The sequence below is a fragment of the Gopherus evgoodei genome, chromosome 14 (genome assembly GCF_007399415.2).
Source record: "Gopherus evgoodei ecotype Sinaloan lineage chromosome 14, rGopEvg1_v1.p, whole genome shotgun sequence".
NCBI classification, from domain to species: Eukaryota; Metazoa; Chordata; order Testudines; family Testudinidae; genus Gopherus; species Gopherus evgoodei.
The window spans coordinates 20,185,301-20,210,114 of NC_044335.1; the positions used below are offsets into that span (position 1 = coordinate 20,185,301).

At 42.6% G+C, this 24,814-nt stretch overlaps 2 protein-coding genes across 2 annotated transcripts; one reads left to right on the top strand and one right to left on the bottom strand.

Annotated features, from left to right (window-relative positions):
- The first annotated feature begins 1,335 nt into the window (after positions 1-1,335).
- TTPAL (alpha tocopherol transfer protein like) lies at positions 1,336-10,877 on the top strand. The gene is made up of 5 exons (XM_030532786.1): positions 1,336-1,435; positions 3,251-3,704; positions 4,428-4,621; positions 5,555-5,665; positions 6,579-10,877. Exons 2-5 carry the CDS (start codon positions 3,266-3,268, stop codon positions 6,852-6,854), a joined length of 1,020 nt encoding a protein of 339 aa, XP_030388646.1. The 5' UTR covers positions 1,336-1,435; positions 3,251-3,265; the 3' UTR covers positions 6,855-10,877.
- A 648-nt stretch (positions 10,878-11,525) lies between these two features.
- SERINC3 (serine incorporator 3) lies at positions 11,526-23,764 on the bottom strand. The gene is made up of 10 exons (XM_030532784.1): positions 23,633-23,764; positions 21,366-21,527; positions 20,199-20,392; positions 19,110-19,189; positions 18,140-18,277; positions 17,275-17,444; positions 15,863-15,953; positions 15,081-15,258; positions 14,111-14,338; positions 11,526-13,100 (listed from the first exon to the last, which is right to left on the bottom strand). The coding sequence occupies exons 1-10, from the start codon at positions 23,669-23,671 to the stop codon at positions 12,962-12,964; spliced, it is 1,419 nt and encodes a 472-aa protein (XP_030388644.1). The 5' UTR covers positions 23,672-23,764; the 3' UTR covers positions 11,526-12,961.
- Positions 23,765-24,814: the final 1,050 nt, after the last annotated feature.

Sequence of the window (24,814 nt, forward strand, 5' to 3'; positions counted from 1 at the left end):
CATCTGCATCGAGTTATGAACATTTTTAAATCAGCAGTCCGAGATAACTTGCACCCAAGATCCTAAAAGAGTGGGTTGAGGAGAGCTCTGGTCCACTGATGTTAATTTTTAATAAATCTTGGAATACTAGGAAAATTCCAGACAACCAGGAGAGTGCTAATGTTGGACAGTATTCAAAAAAGGGCAAGTGGGATGACACAGTTTGACTGACATCAATGTAGGCAAACTAATGGAAAAGCTAATATGGGATTCAACTGATAAAGAATTAAAGGATAGGAATATAATTAATGCCAGTCAACATGGTATTATAGAAAATAGGTCTTGTCAATAAATCCAATTTCATTCTTTGATATTATAAATTTGTCTGATAAGGATAACCGTGTAGATATAATGTCCTTAGACTTTTATATGGTGTTTAACTCAGTACCACACAACTTTTTGATTTAAAAAAGGCACTACACAATATCCATAAAGCACGCATTATATATATTAAGAACTAGCTAACAAGCAGATCGCAAAAAATAGTTTTTCAATAGGGAAATAATAGTTGAATATGGATGCTCTGACATGGATGAGTTTGTTGTAGCAAGAAGCAGGGCACTGCTGGGACTAGTCATCCTGCAAGCAGCCCCAGTGAGGGCTGGGGACTGTGATCTCTGAAGGGGGTTGTACTGTGATATGCACACCCTGCTCTGGCGGGACCTGGAGCTGCTTCCCTAGCCCTAGGAGGGTGAAGGGAAGCAGGTATCAAGGTGTGGAGTGCACAAGGACACACGCACCTGGAAGGTACCACACTGTGTGTGTGGGAGGGGCACATCTTCCCCTCCCCTCAGAAGGTACCACATGTGGGGTAGCAAGACATGGCACATCTTGACCGCCTCCGGGTACCCCAGTGGGGGCAGCCTCACCCTCCAGAAGACATACCCCTGTGTATGGGGGCAGGGGAGTGATAGCCTCACACACCCCACCAAAAGTACCACAATGTGTTGGGGGCCCATCCAGCCACCCCAGAAGGCTCTACATAGGGTGACCAGATGTCCCAATTTTATAGGGGCAGTCCCGGTTTTGGGGTCTTTTTCTTATACGGGCTCCTATTACCCCCCACGCTCTGTCCCGATTTTTCACACTTGCTGTCTGGTCACCCTAGCACTACAACATGGGGGGGGGGGCACAATCTCACCCCCCCGGAAGGTACCACAACGGCTGTGGGGGGTAACCACAATCCGTGCGCGGGGGAGGCACATCCTGACTCCCACCGAAAGTACCGCGGAGCGGAGGAATTAACGAGCCCCCCGCGGCCGGAGCGCAGCTATTCAGCGCGTGGCCTCTCCCATCGCCTTTGCGTGACTTCCGGCGGGCCGTGGGCGGTGTGTTTCCGGGGTCACGGTGTCTAATCCCCCCGGAACGGTTCCTTCTGCCCGGAGCCGGCGCTCCGGTAATTTGCATGGGGATAGGCCAGGCCTGGCCCGGGCCCGGGGGGTGGGGCGTGGCGGCCCGGCCTGAGGAGCGAGACAGTGGGGGAGGGGTCGCCTCTCTCGCCGTGGGACCGAGCGCGTGGAGGGGGGCCGGGGGCGCCCCTCCCCCTCGGAGTGGAGCGCGCGGGGCGAGCGCTGGGAGCCCGGGACTCTCCGTGCGGGGGAGGGGGGGTCTGTGACATTGATACAGGACCTGGGAGGCTGCCAGTCTGGCCCTTGTCGCAGGGGCCGGGGCCTGGGCCTGGCCCCGTGTATCTGCTGATGAGGGTGATGCTAGGCCCCTGCTGCTGCCATCCAGACTACTACCGAGCGTCCCCGGGGTGTGAGGAGAGGAGACACGTCCCAGGAAATAACCCAGATGCCCATCCTGCTCCCTCGCACCAAGTCCCGAGGGGCTGCTATGGAAGATGAAAAGCTCAGTTTATTCAGTTGCATCAGGGAGTTGATCCTGTGCGATGTTTATAGAGATGATCCCTACTTAACGCTTTAGGGGAAGGCACAGCCCAGCCCAGCACATCTCTCAGAAGGTCTCTGTGCGGATGAATGTGAATCACAGTAGCCACAAAACTAAGCCTATTTTTTTCTAGTGCCAGCCCCAAATCAGGCTCCAAGAAATAACTCAAATACAGTATTTCATTATTCTCTTCCCCTCTTCCCACCCCTTATCCACTCACAATATGTCCCGAATCTCTGTTTGCCAGAAACTGGGAATAGGCAACGGGATGGATCACTTGATGATTACCTGTTCTGTTTATTCCTTCTAGGGTGACTAGATGTCCTGATTTTATAGGGACAGTCCCAATTTTTGTGCCTTTTTCTTATGTAGGCTCCTATTAACACCCCACCCCATCCCGATTTTTCACATTTGTTGTCTGGTCACCCTAATTCCCTCTGAAGCACCTGGCATTGGCCACTGTCGGAAGACAGGATACTGGGCTAGGTGGACCTTTGGTCTGACCCAGTATGGCCATTCTTGTGTTTATGCAATAAAGGACATTTACAGTTTGAAGGTATCTGCTGTTTAATCTACTATATATTTGAGGAACTGTTGCAGTAAGAATTTGTTTCTGTATCTACTACACTTCTCCAGTCTGTGCACCGCAGTACTTTCCAGTAAAATTAAGACATGTACTTGTGAAATGCTACACATTTGACTGTAAAGTATCTAATTGCCCAAATGACATAAATGTCATAAATGCTAATTGGCAGTTACACACAAAGACCACTTTGTAGGTGAACTCAATGAAAATTTCTTGCTGCAAGCTGACAGAAGAATTTCTTAGGGTAGCGATTGTGACTTGACTAATACTTTATGCAGAGACTTAGAAAACTTCAGTCAGTTGTACTGATACAGATCTGCTGGTGTAAGAGACCGTAAAAATCCCAGTCAGGACAACTTATATCCAATTAAAAACTGAAAGAAAATGAAGGGCTAATACAAACTTATTTCTCTTAGATTTACTGTTTGCAGTTTATTGGTGGCACAGCTCTATAACTGTCATCAACTGACTTATGTGCAAAAGCTTCTTCTAATATTATTTAATACTGTTTTGGGGCATAAAAAAATGACATGGTCTAGTAATCTGATTCTAGGACAGAGAGACAGGAACTCCTGAACGCTAATTCTGGCTCTCATACCAATTCCCATTGTGCCTGTGATTGAGCCACTTAGCCTCTCTGTGCCATAATTTTCCCACCTGTTTATTAGGGATAATACATACTATGTAAATACTGATAGTATGGGGATTATTTGTTGTGTGTGTTGTTTTGGACAGACTTCCTGCTAACTAATGTCAGGAGACAGTGATTGTACCCGAACAAGCCCATCCGTGGGGTCTCCATCAGATAATGAGTTCCTGCCAGATCGGCCAAGGTATGTGTGCTCACTGTCTCCTGACCTTATTGCCAAGGCTCGTGAAGAGCTGCAGGAGAAACCTGAATGGAGGCTTCGTGATGTGCAAGCCCTCCGAGACATGGTGTGTAAGGATTACCCTACTCTGGGCACGTGTCTGGACGATGCTTTCTTGCTAAGGTTCCTTAGAGCCAGGAAATTTGATTATGACCGAGCGCTTCAGCTTCTGGTGAACTATCACAGCTGCAGGAGGAGCTGGCCCGAGGTCTTCAATAACTTGAAACCATCTGCAATTAAGGCTGTCCTAGCATCTGGCTTTGTCACTGTGCTGCCTCACCTGGACACTGAGGGACGCCACATTGTCTGCATTCGTCCAGGTATTGTAATGCCTGAATTCCCTGGTTGGAACAAGATTCTGTGTATGTTTGAGGTATCTCTGACTGTGCCAAAATCTGTTTCTTGCTCCCTTGTGGACACTGGTGACTCTTGCAGATTACATGGCATTGCTTCCTTTTGAAATCTGAAAAGTTACTTGTGAAAGGATTCATGTCTGTTGTTTTCCCAATTTAGATCACTTTTTTTCCTTTTTAGCAATAGCTGCAGTTGAGTAAAACCAAAAATACAAAGTGGGTTAATGTGGTTGCCTGATGATTTGAGAAAAATATGAATGTGCAGTCAGCGTGAGATAGCAATTGGTCTGCTGTCTTCTAGATGCAAGTTTATAATAAGCCTCTTCAACCACTAGATGGGGATTCAAGGTGGGGCAAAGAGCGTCTGACATCCTAAATCTGCTTTCAGTGCTGCCAGGTTTGCTGTAAACTGTTTTCGTACTTTGCTTTCCTGTTTACCTGCTTTCTTTCTGAGATGAAATGATTTCTCTTCTTGTAATCTGTGCTGGGGAAAGTAGGGTTTTCTGAAGACCAAGGCCTTTGATCCTTGAAGTATATATGGCATCTTGCTTGAGAAATGTTGCTATGAACTAGGACTGTGGGTATTAAAGAATAACTTAGGAGTTCTGGAAAATAGATCATTTTTGGGCATATTTATATTGTCATTTTATATTTACTTTCCAAATAACCATACATGTTTTGTAACCTTAGACAGATGGACACCAACTAATTATCCAATTACTGAGAACATTCGTGCCATATACTTAACATTAGAAAAACTCATTCAGTCTGAAGAGACCCAAGTGAATGGAATTGTAATCCTTGCAGACTACAAAGGAGTCAGCTTATCTAAGGCATCTCATTTTGGTCCTTTTGTAGCCAAAAAAGTGATTGGAATTCTTCAGGTAAGACCTGATTTGTGTACTGTAAACTGCTTCTATGTCTAGAGTTCTGCTCGGGCTAACAAAAATATTCATATGTTGGCTTTTACCTGAATGCTTTTAAAATGTGTTTCTGCCTTCTTCCAGCTCTTAACTGGTTGATGCTGGCTGCTCTGGGTCTGACTTTATATTCCCAGCCTCCCAAAACTACTGCGACTTTGGGAATTTGAAGTTTGAGTTGTTGAGCCTGCTTTCCATCTGGTAGGGGGAGGATACATGAAGTAAGACTAGAGAGAAGAGACCCCCTTGCTGATCTTTGAGTGTTGATAATATGCTCTGCTGTTCAAATGGTTTTTACTAAAGAGCTTCCAATCTAGATGGGACATAGGACCATTCACACACTGAGCCTTGGGTGACTGTGCAAATTTCAAGTGGTGTTGCAGGGATTTGGCAGAGTTGGCTTTTGAAAGGCTTCCCTGAAAGGTGTGTTTTTGAGGAAGGATTTCAAAGTGGAAAGAGGTTGAGGAGAGGCTGCTCCAAGCCTAAGGAGGCAGAATAGAAGGAAGTGCAGAGCAGACACTGGTTACCTTGTCTGAGTGGCAGGAGAGGATGATAACTGTAGCTGTAGCATTTTCTATAGTTTAGGGAGTGCATGGTAATGTACTGTGGGCAAGTTACTATTGAATGACTTTTTCTTCTTCCCATAAGCTTTAGTCTAGTCTGAGCTGTGCATGCTTTTTTCCTGGGTCTCTGTAGGGAGAATGAGGAGAGTTCTGTGGAGACAGGACTAGACACTTAATTACACACTGGCTAGTACATCTCACTGTTCTTACAGAAGTTCCACAATCTGAACATGATTGTTTTGCAAAGTTCTGTCTGAATCCACAATCAAGAATGTTAAATAGAAAAAGCTGTCCAGTGTTTCTAAACTGCTGTAAAAATCTCCTCCTCCCCCAGGATGGTTTTCCCATTAGAATCAAAGCTGTCAATATTATAAACGAGCCTCGCATATTCAAAGGAATTTTTGCCATCCTCAAGCCTTTTCTGAAGGAAAAGATAGCAAACCGGGTAAGTGATTGTGCCTTTTAATATTGGACCTAATGACAAGCTCTTTGCTGGACATGAAATGTAAAGAATATTGAAACAGATAATAGTTGGGAATGGCAGTGTCCTTTACTCGATGTGGCTATATCATCCTTTGTTTCCTGGCTTTTGTCTGGCTCTATCATAACTTCATCGTTTTGAATGTGCTGAAGGTTAGGGAGACTGGTCAGTAGGATTTCTCAGAAGACTGACAGAAGTGGTTGGCTTTCTTTGATAAATACAACTTGGCATTTTACCTAGTTAAATGCACATTTTTAGGACCTACATTGTGTATTCAGTATAGTAACTTTCCTCTGGAGTTGGGATTATTGGGCTAACAGCATCCTATGCATTAATGTTATGTTTGTTAGAGGAAGTCTTCTGAGTTGTCCTTTCTCAAAGGTCCTGTGTTGTTGTAACTTTCTCATCAGCTAAACAGGTTGGATGCCAGTTCCCCCTGCAGTTGGTTGATTCTTCTTTCACATGCAGAAGAAGAATCCTCTCTTCACAAGGCTGAGTGCTGCCTTCTCTGCACTCCCAGTCCTTGTGAATGAGTTTAGACTCAAACTGAACTGGAAACCTGGTTATTGTGATTAAGATTTACTAGCTGGATCGCCTATAAGGCTAGACTTTCAAAAAGGTATCGAACTGGCTTCTACTCTTGCATGCACAATGTTGTGCACTGTCCTTTGCAAAAAGAAAATGATGTTGCTTGCCATTGTGCATGCAGAGCCAGTGGCCTCATCTTGGAATGTGCCCCTTAGAATTATTTAAAGAACAAAATAGACTCTCCCTTCTTGTCATGTGCTGGTCTTGCTGCAGTTTTAAAATGTTTAATTACAAGCTGGAAAAGTATGTGATACATTTTATGAAAGTATTTTGGGATTTTCTTCCTCAGTTTTTTCTTCATGGCTCTGATTTGAATTCTCTTCATCAAAACCTTCCACAAAGGATCCTTCCTGAAGAATATGGTGGAACGTCAGGAAAACTGGACATCGCTGCCTGGAATGAGTTGCTGCTCGCCTCGGAAGAGGACTTTCTGCATGACTTCTCTCAGCTGGTTCTCCCAGGTGACAGCTCACCATCTGAAGCTCTAGTGAGTGGAGATGCTGAGGAGAAGCAGAGTGAAGAGCCTCTGCGAGGCATGAAACCTCAACTCTACTACTGTTATTAACAAAGCAGTTAAAGGAAGCTTCCTTGCACAGTCAGTCTAGATGCCTTCTCCTGTTCTGAAAGGAATAAGAACACAGTGGGGTTATGAACTCTTCCTTACTCCTAAACTTCCAGTTTGTGAGTAGAGTGCTGAGGCATTTTACACTGTGGAACCAAAGCAAGTTAAAGTGGGTGAGATGGGGGCAAGGCAGAGTTCTCTTTGGAATCTAGGCAGGACACACAATTCCCAAGCCACCTCAAGTATTAAGGTTTGTTAATCTCAGTGTGAAAGATGCCATCTAGCAAATTCCTCTTAATAGTAGTGAGAGAAAAAATATCTCATTAGAGTGAATATCATAAGAGTTTCTCTCAGGGTAAAAGTAGCAGAAAAGATTTGCTAGTTTGGCAATCATCAGAAAATAGCATCATCACTGCACCCTGCAAACTGAAGCTCTGTCAGTGGAGATTGTCAGAAATGTCCAATTCACAGTCCTGGACCTAATACCTGGTCCTGTCTGTGTAGTAGCATGTTCCAGGAGTATCAGAATGCATACTGGAGCTTCTCCCTGATATTTTGCACACTCTGCATGTGTGGAATTTCTAACAGATTTGCCCTTTGGATTTGAAAGGAGAAAGTTACCATAACTTTGTAAACAAATTCCACTTCAAAAAAATTGAGCCTTTCAGATCATAGATTGCGTAGCGTTTTTTCCAGAAAGATGCATCTTTGAATATTAACAATATAGACCACCTGAGAAGGAATGAGGTCATTCACTCATATTCAGCATGGCTTAGATAGAATCAGTTGCTCTTTCCTTCAGCTGGTCACTTTGATGCCCTGCCTTACTTTTCAACTTCCCCAAGTAACTTAAATAGAACCTATGTGGAAAGAGTGTGTAGCAGATAGCATCCACAGAAGGCAATATTAAGTAAGAGATAGCACGGTAGTTCTTGAGCTACGTTACTTTGGATAGAATTTTTGAATCAGAGTCTTCATAAACCAAATGCAGATGTATATTTTTAAGAATGTTCAGAGTTGTTGTATTGCAGTTGTTCTCTGTTCATGTCTGTCCTGGTTTAAGTAACAGTGTTGCTATTTGTCATCCCCTTCTCTTTGGATGGCAGCTTCTTTTGTAAAGTTTAGACTTTGGTCAGTTCTGTAGGGCTTAACCTAAGCTTATGTGTTCCAGTGCTTTAGATCCTTAGTTCTAATGTCAAATGAGGTTAACATGTCCTGCATCTGTGTAGGCTCTTCCCCAAGTTCATTCTGTGTCATGATATTGAATTTTAAATGAACTCTGAGCACATTATCTTTGCACATGTCATGCACTATATAAATGGTGCAAAGGCGAAACCTCATTACAGCCAGGAAAGCACACCCCGTTATTTAAAAGGGATGTCAGTGGACAAGAACACTGATTATAATCACACACCTCATCTTTATAGCACTTTTAAAATGGCTAGAATTTCTTTTTGGCGGGTGGGGGGAAGGAGAGAGGTTGGGAGTGTGAATCTTTTTACTGAGTGCCAAGTGAGAAACAGGGACCGGTTATCTTACTGTAAATATAAAATGTATGGTCTCAAGGAGTTGGACCATCCTTTTCTCTGAGTGCCAAACTGTGCTTGTTTGAATGTCTCTTCCTAGATTACACCACAGCATGACTTTGTTGCCAAAAAGAGTTTGGGAAGGAATAGATTAGGGAAGTGTCAGCTCCCTGGCCTGGTAAAATTCTAGCTCTTCTATTTAAGCAATAGAAGAGTGGGACTGGGTTTTGAATGGAATAAAGTCTAACGCTTTTTCCACTTAGCAGTTCATACCTCCAGTGAGGACAAGAAGTTCATATCCTGTCACTTGAACAGAAAGACTTTAGCAGACCACTTTTACTGTTGTGTAGGATGCTGGAGAGCTGGCAGGAATCTATTGAGAGAGAATATAGCTTTCTTCTTTCCTTCACCTTTTTAGGTATGAAGGATAGTAGGAGAAACTCTTCTGCCTCTAACATCAATGCATGACAGCCTATGCCCCTTTTATACTAGTCTTAATTTTCATGGGGGAAAGTATTTTTAGGTGAGAAATATCATTCCTGTCATAAACCATGTCCGCCCCCAACTTTTGTGCAGACCAGGCAAAAATGCAGTGCTGGCTAGTGTCTCTTCATTTGAGCAAAACTTTCCTCTGAGCTACTGTGCCATGCTTAACCTTCATGTTGCTTGCCTTCACTGTGGAGATAAATCCAGCTCTTCTTCCACCTAGCAAAATAATCAGAAGGTGGCATAGCTTTGCTTAAAACCATAATTGTCAACCCACCTAACTGCCGAAAATGTGTTGGGGTGTCTTGGATGGTTTGAGTGATTGCTGACTACTAATTTCCCTCTGTCCCCTACCAAAAATTAAAAAAAACCCTCCAGGATACAGCATTTGTCTTTGAACTGGTTGCATGGCAGGCTTTAATCTTCCTCTTTCACTGTTGGGTGGTTTCTCCTTTACGGCTACCTCTACACTGCATTTCTCCCTAGCACTAGTGCAAAAAGCAGCACATCTGATGAATACTCCTTAGGCGAGGAGAGGAAGGACATGCCTAAAGCTGGTGCATATGTATCCTACTTGCCCACATGGTGCCACCCCACTCACTGCTATTTTTAGCAGTGTAGTGTCCTGCTCCTGGAGTCTTTCCCTAAAGCAGTGACAGGCTTTGGCACGAAGGAACTACCATAGCCTATCCTTGGCATGTGTAGCTGCACACCAGTGTGGATGCAGCCTGCTTTTCTCTGTGGCACATAGCTACCTCTGCCCTGCTATGCCACCAGCGTGCAGTGTAGACATAGCCTAAGTGGAGCTGCTCTCAACCAGTTTGGTAACTGTTGAAGAGGAAAAGCTCCATGTTAGAAAACTTAGCTTCCTCTTTAAAAAGGATTTGTGGGTAGGAAGTCTCCAGCAACCAGGGCAAAACCTGATTTTTTTTTCAATGCTTTTGCACTATGGCCTGCCTTAAAATATGATAACCAGACTAGATTTCATGTGTAGCCTCAAGCCAAGGTCTTCCTTGGAAGAAAAATTGACAGTCTGTTGTACTTTATCCTTAAACAAAATAGCTTTGCTCATCTTACTTGTAGATGGAGACTTAAGTTTTCCTCTCAGCAGAACTTTTGTTTGAGTTGTTAAAGACTCTTTGGAATCTAGTTTTTAAGTTCATTATAGCTCTGTCATCAGTAATACAGCACAAGTAGACAAAGCCAGTATGTTATCCATTACTCTCAGCTATAACTTTTCTTAATTCCCTCATGGGGGGCCAATGCTTTCCTTGTCTTCCTAGCGAAAGTGTAGACTTTCACAAGATGAACTACAGCTTACCATCTGGAAGCTGTTAATATTTTGGTACCTAAAGCACTAATTAAAAAACAAACTTTGTAGAAAAGTTGAGCTGTTAAGCTCTTTAATGATTGGCAGCCCTTTTGTCTCAGCGGCAGGTAGCACATTTGACAACAGGCTCGCAGTTCTAGTTACTCCTTATCTTTAAAGTAGAAGGGAAGGAAGAGCAATGGAGTTAGCTCAAAAAAAATCCCTTTCAGTATTAGAATTAACAATCTGGCTGTTTCAACTAAACTTTTCTAAAAATCAGTTCCATGGGAAGCTTGCTGAGTAAGGACAATGTCAGAAGTAACAATTCTGGCTAGGCAGTAACTGAGAGGAAGGTGCTTAAACTGCCTTGGGCGACCTGTACTGTCTCACAGGAAGTGTGACAACAGTTAATTGCATACTGTAAATAAAATACTTGAATTTATACTAGGGCAAATAGGTGTTATATATACAGAGGTCTTTTTTCAGGGAATGAGGGTGTTTTGGCACAAGTTCTGTAATATATATGATTGTTCAAATGATTATTTTGCTTTTTGGTTTAAGTGGACCTAAAGTTGTTGGGTTTAATATACATCTGTTATTTTGATAAAATGTTTATTTTTATATGGCATTTTATAAAATGGAGTGGTCAAAGTATGTACTTTTATTATGCATGACTGGGTATTAAATAATTCTACCATAACAGCATCGAGTTCATTTTGAGTGTACATGTACAATACCCTTTTCTAAGTTAGGTTAGATGTCACTGCATCACTCCTAACTGATACAACTTCAGGCTTATTTCCCTCTGGCAAATCAGACTCCCTCCCCCTGAGGCTGATAGCAGCTCACGCTCAGTTTAGTACAACTTAAATATTAATGCCAGACAACTTTTCCAATTTGCCTGTGTAGGCATGTAGTAATCTTGATTCTTCAGATATCTTGCTTGAAGCATTGGCCTTGTGTCTGTATGTGTACTATGATGGTTAAAGTTTGAATAATCAAACAAAAAGTATTATCAGCTTGAATGTTAACGTTGGCTTAGTTAGCTCAACTGAAATGCCATTTGGCCATTCTAATTAAACAGTGTCTGGGAATCTTCATAAGTGAGAGATGTGACCTGAATCTGCTGAGATGCAAGATGACATGTCTATTCTAACTAATTAACTAAGCATAGTTAAAGTACCATTAATAGGAGATAAAAATCCAACCTTCGTAGACAGCATTTAGTAACTGAAAAAAACTCAAGTAGGCTAGTGAGCATGCTGCATACCATGCACCATCCAGGATAGAATATGAAATGAACAGCTGTAGCCTAGTATCTACAGCTACATTAAATAAAAAGGGAGTCCTAATAGCAGTCAGATAACCTTTTAATTTATTGATAATTGTATTTTAGCAGTGGCTGTAGGATACAAGATAGTGACCAGACAAAGGCTACCCTAGCTTTTCCATCTTCCCACTCCTCTTCCTTACCAGCGCACACCCAGTTGTATGTAGTGTCCTTTGTTACAACATACTTGTTGACACCATGACCAGGCCAAATTACAAGAAAGTGGACATGCTGAGAAACTTAAACATACACTTAGGCCTGAATTGTCACTTTAATATTGTACATGCACTAGGATGCAGTAAAAAGCTAAAAATTTAAGATGCAAGCTTGGATACCTTCCTCCTCCTCGTGAAATAACTAGTGTTAGTAATCTAATTGTAATAGTCAACAGTAAAAAAAAAAATAACCAAATCCACTTTGCTATGTGTTTTGTAACATCATAGACTCACCATCCAACATGTGATTCAGCATCAGAGGACTGGAATGAAGGTATAATTACAATGTTCGTTCATATGACACACCACTTGTGCCATTAACTTCTAGGTACTACATATCCTACCACATGACTTGTAATTTCAGCAGCTGTGTTAGCTACCCTTTAATTCAAAATATGGTGGGAGACTATGAATTTGCTGCCTCAATCCCTGCACCTACCTGGAACAGTTTGAAAGATGCTTTGAAAAGTTAATCTATATTTTAATCAAATGCATTCATCATGCAAATATTGACAATTTCATGTGTATTAACTCCTTCAAGCTCAGACAAATTGAGACTTAATAAAAAAAACTTGTTTTTCCAGCATAACTTTAATTTGAAACAACAGAAGTATCTGATTAGTTTAGAGTTAAATCAAAGTTAAAATATTTGGCAAATATACTAAATCGAGAAGCACAGTTTCCATAAAATCTAAAAGTATTATTCTGGGAACAGGAATTAGAGTTAACAGCTACACATCTGTAAGATTTTGGTCTTGCAGTGAATGTATAAGTTTCTGCCCACAAACAGGAGGATGCTCCTTTAGACAATGGAATGTAGAAACTTACGCAGTATGGCTTACACTTCCACATACCGAAGCATTTAGTGCGTTATGCTGAACACGGCTTGTTCTTTAAAATACATTACTTTGTGTTTAATGGTTCTCTTCAATATTGTGTTGGAACTAATGGATAATACAAGTGTTTTTCTTCTGTGCTGTAACACTACCACCATAGTGGTGGTAGCTTTCAAAATGCACTAATAACTAACCTCACATATAGGTTAAAATAAAATAGTATCAAAATTATTCTAGTTTAGATACTGCATCAAGCATTACATAATCCAGCAGTTTCTATCCACGTGCATGGAACATGAAAAGATGCATTTTCCTTAGTTTTAAGGAATAACCAAAGCAATACATGACGTTTTGGCTTTCAGCAGAGGAACTTCAGGCATTTTCATAATCCCAGACAAGCACAATCATTTAAGTGAAGTCCCGATTGGTAAGGACAAGAGGAGCCACTAGGGTCCAGACATAGAGAAGGAGGCAGACCCAGCTTGAGGTGATCTTCACCCAGACAGCTGGCCACTTGCTTGTCATAGTTTTGAAGTCTGCATCAGGGCTGTAACAATGGAAAAATAGTTGTTAATGACAAGCCTGCTGCTGCTGCTACCCTCTCTGCACTTTTACTGAATTGAAGATGCAGCATGTTTGGAACTCCACCATCATTTCCAAAAAGGCTCCTTGCCTTATAAGTGAAGACCCTAAACTGCAAAGTCCCTCATTTCAGAACTTTAGAGGTGTCCTGCCACCTAGCCTCAGTATGTCCCAGCCTATGTATGTTTATGCATCACCACTCTTAAAACTGACTCCACAGCCAGTTAACCAACTTCAGTTCTTCATTTCAGGCAGCTGTTCCTCCACTAAATGAGAAAATGCAAGACCATCCCATGTAGTAGGTCAGCCAATCAGAAGAAAAAGGCAGTAAGTAGGTGGTGGGGGCACAGCCTCAAGATGGATAGTCTCAATGGCGCTGAGGGAACTCTTACCACGTAAGTGGCTTCCATGTCTGTAGCTGCCAACATTCCTTCTCCTGTTTGTCTTTTCAATCTCACACTGGGCAGAACCAAAAACTTTTCAAAAGGACAGAGTCCCTAACTCATTATGCCAACTGGAGGAAAGATGCACAGCCACAGGAATCTCAAGAAAAATCTGCTAGTCAGTCTGGTACCTGCTGCTCTTACAAATTTGGATAATCCTTTATGCAGGCTCACCGACCCCACTTCTACTGTCAATGCCTTTAATGCTTTCAACTGTTTCTTTACTATCCTATTTCATCAACACAAAAAGCTAACCACCACAACTTTGATGCAACTAGCATGAAGGGAAGATCTCAAACCACAGGACAGATGTCCCAGATTTCAGAGTAGCCTTCAGATTTTGAATTCCTAAACTACCAGAGAACTCACTGGATATAAGGGGGAATGGGGCATAAGAGTTACTCTCCCAGCAGGAATTAAAGCTGCATAGATAGTCAGATGAGCCACCCAGAGTTGAGGTAGCAGATGCACCTTTCATCCACTTTTGTAAATATATTTTATGTTTAAAAATGTAAACCCATTTTGTTCCTACCTGTACCAGTTAGTGAGTGTCATCATGATATAGAGAGAGGCAAGGAGCAACATGAAGTGAAAGAAAGTATAGTTGTACTGAACTGCCCCTTTCTCATTGTCCATGACCCGACGAACTTCTCCATCTTCCACAGACCCACCATCAGTTCCCACAGCATCATCCAGCATGACACTATCACTCCCAGACAAAGTCAGCTTGTTCACCTGGCTGTTACTGGAAGAGCGGATGCTGCGAAGTGACCCAAAAAAGAAAAGTTAAAAATCCATCCTATAGAACACAGGGGTGGGTTTCACTAGTGACTATAACTACTAGTCAAATTTTTCCATCCCCAAAATGTGTTGTGATTGACTGAAATTTTTCCAAAGGGCTAAAAAAAGGAATGCTCCTTAGGAGATCCATTTCCATCCATGTTACATATCAGAGACCCAATCTCTGGAGTAGGAACATATTCCCCTCCTTTCCAGAGACACCTGACACTGCTGTGGAGATCACTGCAGGTGACAGTACCACACCAGGAAGTTAACTCCTAGCGCCTGCTAGAGTTGGAAACTCAAGACACAGATTCCAGTTGCTATCAGTGGAAACAGTGTGCTGCTTCTGAACTTCCAGTCCAGGCAAACGCCTTACCCCAATGTGTTTAGTTTTGCCTTTTTTTTTTTTTTAATTGTGATTGGAGGTCAGTTCAGAAACAACTCTCCTACTATTTACCTACTGACTAAGTAACATCCTCCTCCCCACTTCATGTTATTACGTCCTTTTTTAGCTTAAGACTTCAACTAATTAAGAACAAGGTTGGTGAAGCCTCTACCCTTCTCACAGTTTTACTAGTCTTTCAGATTTTTATTTGCCGACATCAAGCTAGACAGAGCCTTATGTGCAAGCCAGGTAGATTTCATACACAAACCCACCCAGTGTCCACAAAAGGAAGGTAAGTGCTGCCTGTTTCTGCTTTGAGTGACTCAGATCTTACCTAGAATACAGGAGACAAAGAACAAAGATACCAAGTCCAACAATACTCTGTGCATCCCACCACTGCAAGGACTTTGGTGGAGATGGAGTAGCAGGTATGACAGTTGCATTAGCCGGAGCTACTGTGGGTGCAGTTATCTGTGTGAAGATGTTCAACAAACTTGGGTTGCAGCTTCTGTCTGAAAGAGGTTTACAAAAAAAGAGATAAAACAGGCACAAACTTTTTAGTAAAACTCATCCCTGTCATCTTATTGGCCAGGTTTGTAGTCTAGAGTTCCTTCTGGACTTCCAATTGCTCTTGGATTCCCCAGTAGCATCAGTGGCAAGAAGTCTTCCCACCTGCACTTGACTAGATTGGAGTACACTAATCAGGCCCTCTCTCAGATCTTTGCACAGACACCATCCTTCCCACATTCCAATCCCCCCACTGCTTGATTCTCAAAATATTTAGTTCTGTGGTTCACTAGAAAGGAGTTCAGAGAACGCAATACATAAGCCTGGTCTAGAGAATTAACTTCAGTCCAGACCTTGTCCATCAACCAGGTCTTCGGGTCCTCCAGAATAGATGGCTGCAATATGCGCCACACAGAAGAGAGCCACAGAGAAGCTGAATATGACTATGTAGCAAGTCTACACCTTGAGTATGCACATGTTGCATGGATTCGCAAATGCATCATTTGACCAGCAATCTCAGCACAATGGCTTCTGATTACAGTAAACTCCACTGATATGTTTTTGTTTTAAAAATGGAATACATTACTACCAAGGCAGATAGATGCTTACCAGGTTCATTAGACATAGCTGACCAAGTGAGATACATTGTGTAGAGACTAATAACAGAGGACTGGAGGAGGCCAGAGCGAGGCTGATGTTCCTGTTTAAAGACAAAATGCCCTCCAGAGTCAAAAAAGGCATTTCAGATAGATCTGGATTTAATCCTAATTGCTGCAGATTTGCCTAACATCTAGTAACTACAATCAAACCCTTTAAAAAAAGTATTGTCTATGAGTATTTAGTGACTAAAACATTTGCCATAACTGTTTAGGGCCATGTATTACATATATGGCAGCAGATAATTCAGGACTGAGAACACGCTGGGAGCCTATCTTTGGAGGTTGAGAATACTGGTAATAAACAAGCCAGGGACACAGGTTCATCCCTTTTGATCCAAACGCATGCACTGCACACACCATCTTTGATCAGCAGCTCCTGCTTGATTTAATCGGGACATGACTGACTGTAGCAGGCTTGCAAAATACAAGTCTAGCAAATAACTTTGAGCAATATCTAGTAATCCCCCGATACATATTAGCAGCGGTGGTGACTCAAAATAGATTTGGGGGAAGAGAAGCAACTTTAAAACCCAAGACCTACAGATATGCCCAGTATTCTTCAAAGGATGTTTAACCAGGTGAAGCAAGTGTATTCTACCTGATGCAGAACTATTTTTTGTTTAACAGACATCAAAACAGGTCAAAGAATTCGCCCGTTTATAAATCACCCAAAATAGAACAATCCAAATTCAACCCTCAATTTACACATGTGCAATCCTTTTCATTTAATGTGGGTTTCCACAATTATCATAAAGGGCAACATTGTTTATGTTGCTGTTGTAAGATACAATCAGAGCAAAGGAAGACTAATCTATCATCATTCATTGTTTGCTAGCTAGGCCAAGGGTTCTTAGAAATTTTCATAGTACACCATATCTCATGAAAGTATTCAAAAGCATCTTAATGACTTAAGCGCCTAAATCCAATTGATGTGATTTAGGTATGCTGAAGGTTTTACCCAGCATCTCTTGGATGCCTCCCCTCTGATCCATGGTAGCTGTAGTATCTCTGAGGCAACCACAGCAACTGCTTTCATTAAGTGCACAAAAAAATAGTTTGGCGCACTGTATTTCAGATGTGTCCAATACGATGCTGATTTCCAGCTGTCATTATGTGACATGCCAGCTTTCTGCGGATGGTCAGTAAATGCTCTAAATGTCCACAGTTCAGGAACTATTGCATTAGGCTCAGTTTTCTGCGTATTTCTAGTTATCCCACATAATCATTAGCATGGTCTCATCCTGTGACAATTTTTTTCTGAATGTGTATCATAAAAAACAGCAAATGTATACTTCAAAGGAGATTTAAAGATATTGCTGTCTGTGTACAAAAGGATTTAACCAAAAATAGAAAATGTAGTACCTGAACTTTCGGAAGGATAGAAACGATGGAGATAACAATGCACAGGATCATATTAAAGCTAATGAAGAACTTGTTCTCAGTACAACCATCAGGTTTTGTATAGAATACATAGAAGAGCACAACAGAAATTATCGACAAGATGTAGTTCAAGCTCGCACAAGAAAATAAAGCTGAAAAAGAAGAGACACAGGGTGGAAACAAATACTTCTGCAGGCTCCCCATTGGGGCACTTATCAGCCCTGAATTTTAGAGGCAAGATTTTCTCTCTACCCCACAAAGACTGGGTGCTTTTATAGTGCACTTCTTTCAAGTTATTTATAATATAAGGAGCCACAGAGGTTAGTGTTCTCAGCTAATATAGTTAAACTGTTTATTGTTATGGTTGTGTCACTGGAGCCACTTACAATCACATCAACAGCCTACAAGCATGAGGTGCAGCCACGTTATCACCACTATACAGACAGGGTGACTAAGGAATAGAGCTTAGCTGACTTGCCTGAGGATATTAAGGGAGTCAATGGCTGCTAGCCCTGTATTCAGACCATGCTTCTCTACTACATAGCTGGGCAAGAAATTTAAATTTTATTTCTTATGACCATCAAAATGGACAGTGACTGATAGGTCTACTTCCCATTTTAATTAAAGAGGCTAGAACCAGCTTGTACATAGAGCTATAGTGGAGCAACACTGCGGCTTCTAACTCCCCAGGTAACTATGGAGTTTCAGTTGTAGGATGCAGATCAGAGAACAGCACGTACACAGTGGCAGGGCTGTAAGAGGCTATCCCTTATTTTTGTACTTAGGCTATGTAGGCACTGTTTGTTTCTTCTAGTTATGTTCTGCATTCTCTGATTTAGATACCTACCCACATACCAACACCTGGAGTTTCCTTCCTCCATTCGCCCAACCCAGGACTCATTCCAGGAGTGAGCAAAGTCCACAAGCAGCACCAGCTGGATGAGAATAAAGCAAAAGGCTCCAAGAATGCCAATAATAAACCATGCTAGAAAAGACATGAAGGGGTATTAAGTTAGTTATTTCTCATAGTTTGTATTTTACTAGGTAGAAAAACTAGCCTCAGGTTAACCTATAAACTAGCTTATCAGCTTTTAAAAGGAATACTGAAAATATAGCCTGGAAATTCAGTCCCCTAATACTCTGTGGCATCGATCCTGCAAATACTTACACATGTACTTGGCTCTAGAACATGCAAGTAGTTTCACTTGCTTAATTTGAATCACACTGAAGTACACGCTAAGTATTTGCAAGATTGGGCCTAAAGTGTTTTCAGAGAGAAGAATTCAGTGTTTAATGTAAGATATTATTTTCATGTCCATAAGTGACCACTGAAGTTTATGAAAGGTGATTTAACTCCCCAACAATCCTACAAAAATGGATGCAAATAGTACTAGTCACAGGTAAACACTTCCTTAGAATAGCTGACTGAAGAGGATAGAAATTCCTAAAGGTCTTTGCAGAAGATCCCTTAAATGTCTTGGGAAACGAAGTCTTTCCTGACATCTAATATGAATAGTGACAGAAGAGAAACGAAGATTTAGTCAGTCATACAAACACTTAACAAAATAATTAAGGTATTTAACTACTGTATAAATATGGAGCTCGGCCCTGTTTATGTGAAACAGCACCTGCAGCTATGCCCAAGGACACATACTGCTTACTTCGTAACTAATTACCAGAACATTCCAGGGAAACAGGGTTGCACTGTATGTACTCTACAATAACCATAACTTGGAATGCACCAACTATAAACTCTGGTAATTTGTGAAAAAGTTTGTATTTTCAAAAGCAATTCCATGACTATTTATTAACTTTACCTCTTGTGAAAGGCCCTTCAGGAATGTAAAAGGCTCCAACCATGATACCAACTATGGCAGCTATTTTGAAGAACCAGAACCTTTTTAAAATGAAAAGAAACATGTTTTACAGTGTTGGTCCTCTATCTGTACAATGAACCCTGTTTTAAGTGAACAAAATATGGCTGATTAATAGACGTGACTGTCTAATAACGATGGAACAGAATTGTATTCAGTCTATTTGGGGACGCTCTGAGATGGTCTTTTTCACACAGGAGACTGCCAAATAAGAGTGGTCTTTTGAAACCTGCACATGCTCGGACAGGGTACATATACACCCAAATGGGTTTTTGGTGATGAAATAATATCTATAACATTTCACAACTGAATAGTGTGAAATAGTGCTTTAGCCTGGAGAGAGAATGTTAAATAAGAAAACATTTAACAAAGTCTCAGTTATTTTAAAAGGTTTCTTTTAAATAAGGTATACTAAAAATATTAGTCAAGAGTCTCCCTTTCCACTCCATCTTTATCTCCCTTTTTTAAAAAAAAAAAAAAGATGGCAGTTTCAAATGAACGCCACACTCCAAAGAATTATACATGTTTGGGAAAATGACAGAACATACGAGTTAGCTGATTTCAAGGCATAATGTTTCAGCTTGTAATTATCAGTACTTTAGAAATGCAGTGCAAGTAGGTGGCTTCCTAGGGATATTAGTTACTTACACACTTTCAGAAGCAGTGCTCTAAGCAATCAGCAAAGGAACTAAAGGAATCAATCCAGGCTGTTCATCCACACACACCTTATGAATCTATAGTGACAGATTCCTTGATTCTAGGACTGGAAGGGAACTCGAGAGGTCATCAAGTCCAATCCCCTGCCCTCATGGCAGGACCAAATACTGTCCAGACCATCTCTGATAGACATTTATCTAACCTACTCTTAAATATCTCCAGAGATAGAGATTCCACAACCTCCCTAGGCAATTTATTCCACTGTTTAACCGCCCTGACAGTTAGGAACTTTTTCCTAATGACCTATCTGGGGAAGAAATTGGTAAGAGACAGATGAAGCAAGTTAACAGGCAAGTCAATACAATGCCTACATACCCATTGTGCACTGAGGCTCTCGGATCATTACTCGTTTTCACTTGTATCATAAGAAGAGAGAAAATGAAGAAGAACACTGCCATGGCAAAGCTGATTCGATAGACAGCCCTGTATCCAACCAGCACATCACAGTTGACAAAGCCATTCATGTGTGGTAGCCGGGTATGAAGCCCCTCATCACAAAATCCAGGCACCTGGATAAAAAGAGACTTGTAAACTTGCAGTTCTAAGACTGCAGTCACAAATATGACAAATACAACTAACGCAAGGGTCTCAGCCAGCTTTCCTCTGGTGGCCATTGTGAGAAAAGGCTTTGCATCTGGTCCACAGGCAGAGATCAGATTTGTTCCTAGTGTCACCTTTTCCTCCCCATATCACTGCATAACCAAGACATATAGACAGTAACTAATTTACCCAAAAGGAAAGAATCAGCGTGGAAGGCTTAGAGCAAGGATGTGAATTTGGTATCCTCATTCTCTAGACCTGAGATGCCCAAGTGTCACAAAAGTTAAATAGATATTTCAAACTAGGAGCCAAACAGAATACCATTCCATATATACTGTGGCAAGTCTCCATTATATTCCTTTGCCCACTCTTGCGTGGCAGCCTCAGTAGCAGCTCACTTCTGAACAGACAACTGAACTTTTTGGCAGAACTCAGACCACACTGGTCAGTTAATATTTTTGTTGCCCCAAGTCTTGGAATACTCTTCTCCAACCACCATCCTAACAGGATTCTGTCTCCAGTTGGGAGAAGTGTTCTTCCTATTCAAGGATTTAACTCAACACAGCAGGAGCATCTGAATTAATGGTGTAACATAAATCCCGTTCCCAGCAACATAAAATCTGAATGAACTGCTCTACAGAGAGAATTTGCAGGACAGTGACAGGCACTCTGAGCAGTGCTGTGCTGAGGACAAACAAAAAAAATGTAATTTATTTACCAGTAGTTTACATTTCAATTATGCACATGGGCAACACTCTTGCAATCCAAAGATTTACAACACAGTTAATTTTGTCTCTGTTTGGGAAATTCCCCCCTTTCAACATCTCCAGTTTATTTGGGCATTTGTGTGTGAGGTAGTCCATGGCTAACAACATGAATTGGGGGTTACTAGCATAGGTCATAGCTTTGTTACAAAAGAGATCACAAATGTCTTATTCATACCTTTTTCAGCTGCTCTTCCATTCCCGGTGCTAGCATGATACAGGCAACAAGCGTACTGAGAAGAAGGAGGAAGGCATAGATAAGACGGGTCACTGTGGAATTCTTGCTGTTTGGACAACATCGACACAGCAAACATGAGGCACCGCTGCACAGACATGGAATCTGGAGAACCAACATGGGAACAGTAAGGTTATTTCCCTATAGAGACCTCACTTTCAAAAGGGCTAATCATCATCATTAAACACAGCCCCCCTACTCAGCCAAATACCGCTTCCCTGGAAATTAATAGCTCCAGTCACTCACTTCCTGCAGAAGTTACCACAAAAATTAGAGACCAAAGTAATCAATTTAGACATCAAGATTAACCTTGATGGCATTTTTTTCCTATAGTAAATTCTTTATTGTTTTATCATCTTCACTTAAGGTGTCTCAAGTGATGGCACTCCCATCCTTTTACACGTGTGATTATATTTTTAGTTTTATAACCGCACTCCAAGGCATAAAATCACACACGTACAATACAGTTTAGTTTACAAAACAGAAGATTATAGAAATATGGTATGGTCATAGGGCCCGTAATTACATTAGAACAAGTAGTTCTGCACTTCTCAGCACAAACATGCAAGACTTATTTTGCTTTCTTCTTATTACAAATGGCTACCAGGCTGTAGGGACCCACTAATAGGAAGGAAAAACACAGGTGACAGATTTCACAAGCAACACCACTCCCTCTTTTAGGAAAAAAGGGTTTCTATAATTCCTAATGTGCACAAAGTTATACTGGGGCAGCAATGAATGATTTGCTGTGGTCAGGAATTCTATTCCTCATGAATTGTGCATGCTCAAATTTGAAGTTCTTGATTACAGAGAAGCTTTAGGAGATATTATTTATGAAAGGTTGAAAGTGTTTTCATTTCTCTCTACTGCTATCAGCATTTATCTATTATGGAAACAAGTCGTATTTAAAACCAATTTCTGAATTTCTTATTTAGAAAGTGGTTTCAAGAGCATCGAGCTTAGAAAAAACCCAACCTAACTGGTTCCAGTGTTTTATGACACTACATAAAACATACACCTCTACTGTGATATAACGCTGTCCTCAGGAGCTAAAAATAAACTTACCACGTTATAGGTGAAACTGCGTTATATTGAACTTGCTTTGATCCGCCGGAGTGCGCAGCCCTGTCCCGCCCCCCGGAGCACTGCTTTACCATGTTATATCCGAAAATGTTATATCGGGTCACGTTATATCAGGGTAGAGGTGTACTAACAGGTTTTACAACTATTGAGCTATATCTTAAAAGTATTTCAAAGGTCACTGTCAGTAATTTACACCCACAAACGCAACACAAAAAATGAATTAAATAAATAATTTCCAGGAAAACAGTTCATGTTTAAAATTAGACATACCACTGCAGTATTTGCAATCTTCGCACTGGACTAATACAAGAGAACTAGAAAGTGAAGGTAGCAAATACATTTTCATTGTTTTAAGGTTGATGAACTGCAAGTAGTAACAACAAAGACAACATAAAAGTGGTGTCACTAGATGTGTAAGATTCTCTTATAACAGATTAAGTACCCAGCATTTTTCAAAAGCTTCCCCCCCACCCATCTCTTCCCTAGTTTATGGGCTTTGCCCTACAATAACCCAAATGAGCCTCCGCTATGTCCTCATAGTAATTTGTGTGTTGTTGATAACTCAATGATTACTTCCTGTGTTATGCCTTCTGAAGTTACAAACACAAGGAGGGACTTCCCAGAAATAAACAAACAATGTCTGTAGTATTCGAAATGAGGCAGGAAACCCCTGAGCTACAGCAAAAAGTCCCCTGGATCCCTCAGGACATTTGCCAAACACCACTGATCAATGATCACATCCCCTCCTCCCTCCGCCTGCCTATCCAGCTCCTGAGCCTGGCAGCTCCTGGGGGCTGGGCCTGCCTCTCGCTATGTGACCGTACAACGCTGTACACAAGTGCCCCCCGAACAGCCGTGATACGTGGCTCAGCGCCAGGCACAGCACAGCCCCGCTAGTTGCCAGCGACATAGCGCGCAGAGCTCGGGGTGGGGAGGTCTCCGGGCCTGGCGACGAGCGTTAGCGGCGGTAATAACGCCCCCCCACGGGCGACCAGGCCTCACAGCCGCATTCCCCCGGTAGCGGGGGGCAAGAGGGCGGCGCAGCATTGTCCCAGCACGGATCATACGGGGGCCCAGGCGGTGGGCGGAGCTCGCACCCCCACCAGTGAGGCCGCCCCGCCACTCACCCAGCTAGCCACCGAACAGACCCCCAGCACGGCCCCCATGGTACCACAGCAGCTACTTCAGCTTCGGCCTCCGCCACCGCTTCCGACTCCTACTCCCTCCCCGGAGCGACGCCACTTGCGTCATCACAATGCACCCGCCCCTCAGCCCTGCGCTCATTGGTCGCGTCCCGAGCGTGGTGACGTCATCCACGCACGGAACGATCTGTTTGGAGACGGGAGTGAGGAGGCGGGTCAGCCAAAGAGAAGACAGAGAGCCCCTTGGAGGGCGGGGCTGAGGCAGCGGTGCTGCAGGGCCTCCAAAGCAGTAATCAGTGACGTTTCGGGTAGCAAGGCAGTCATTGGTCGAAGAGACCAAGTGGGTGGTGCCAGTGTTCGAGCCAACCTATGGGGGCACTTAGCTGGGTGGCCGTTGACAGGCAGGGATGAGGCTGTTCAACCGTCCCCTGTATCTTCCATCCCGTGGGCGGGGCCATTGGCGGCTTCTCTCCCCGTCCCATCAACTGCCATGGCAACCGCCAACAGGCTCCTGAGGCACCAGGCCTCAGCCTCCCGTCAGGGTTAAGCCAGCCCGCCCCACCACGAGGGAAATGTACCCAACCCCCAGCAGCCACGGTGAGTGAGTGGAGAGAGAACAGCGATAAGACCGACAGCATCATTTTCGTGAACTGCAGGAGTTGGACCGCTGCAGCATCTCGTGCTGGCCACAGACTCTGAACATTAGCTCTCCCAGTGTATTGTGATAATAATGCAAATCCCTACTGGCAACCGGCAAATTCATAACAACCCCCTCCAGGCAGATCGAGTACCTGCCGGGTGATAAACTTAAGAGGTGAGCCATGCCAGTGTGACGTCACAGTGCTATGATGGCACAGAGGCACGGTCCCATGATGTCAACACGCTATGTCATCGTGGTGTTGCATGAGCATGATGTCACGTCCTGGCCAAACAGCATCACCTTGCATCCTGTTTCGGCGACGCGTCGCAAGTGGACATAATGTCATGTTCTGCTATAGGGAGGGGGCACCCCAGTGGGCAAACTCATGAAGGTGTCCTGTGAGGGGGGGCTGCCTGGGACTTATTATGCGTGGCTTGAAACAGCCATAAATCAAAACCAAATAATGAATGCTGGTCTGTGCAACCAGATGAACCACGTCAGGGGTCATGTTGTGGCCATCGTTTGTC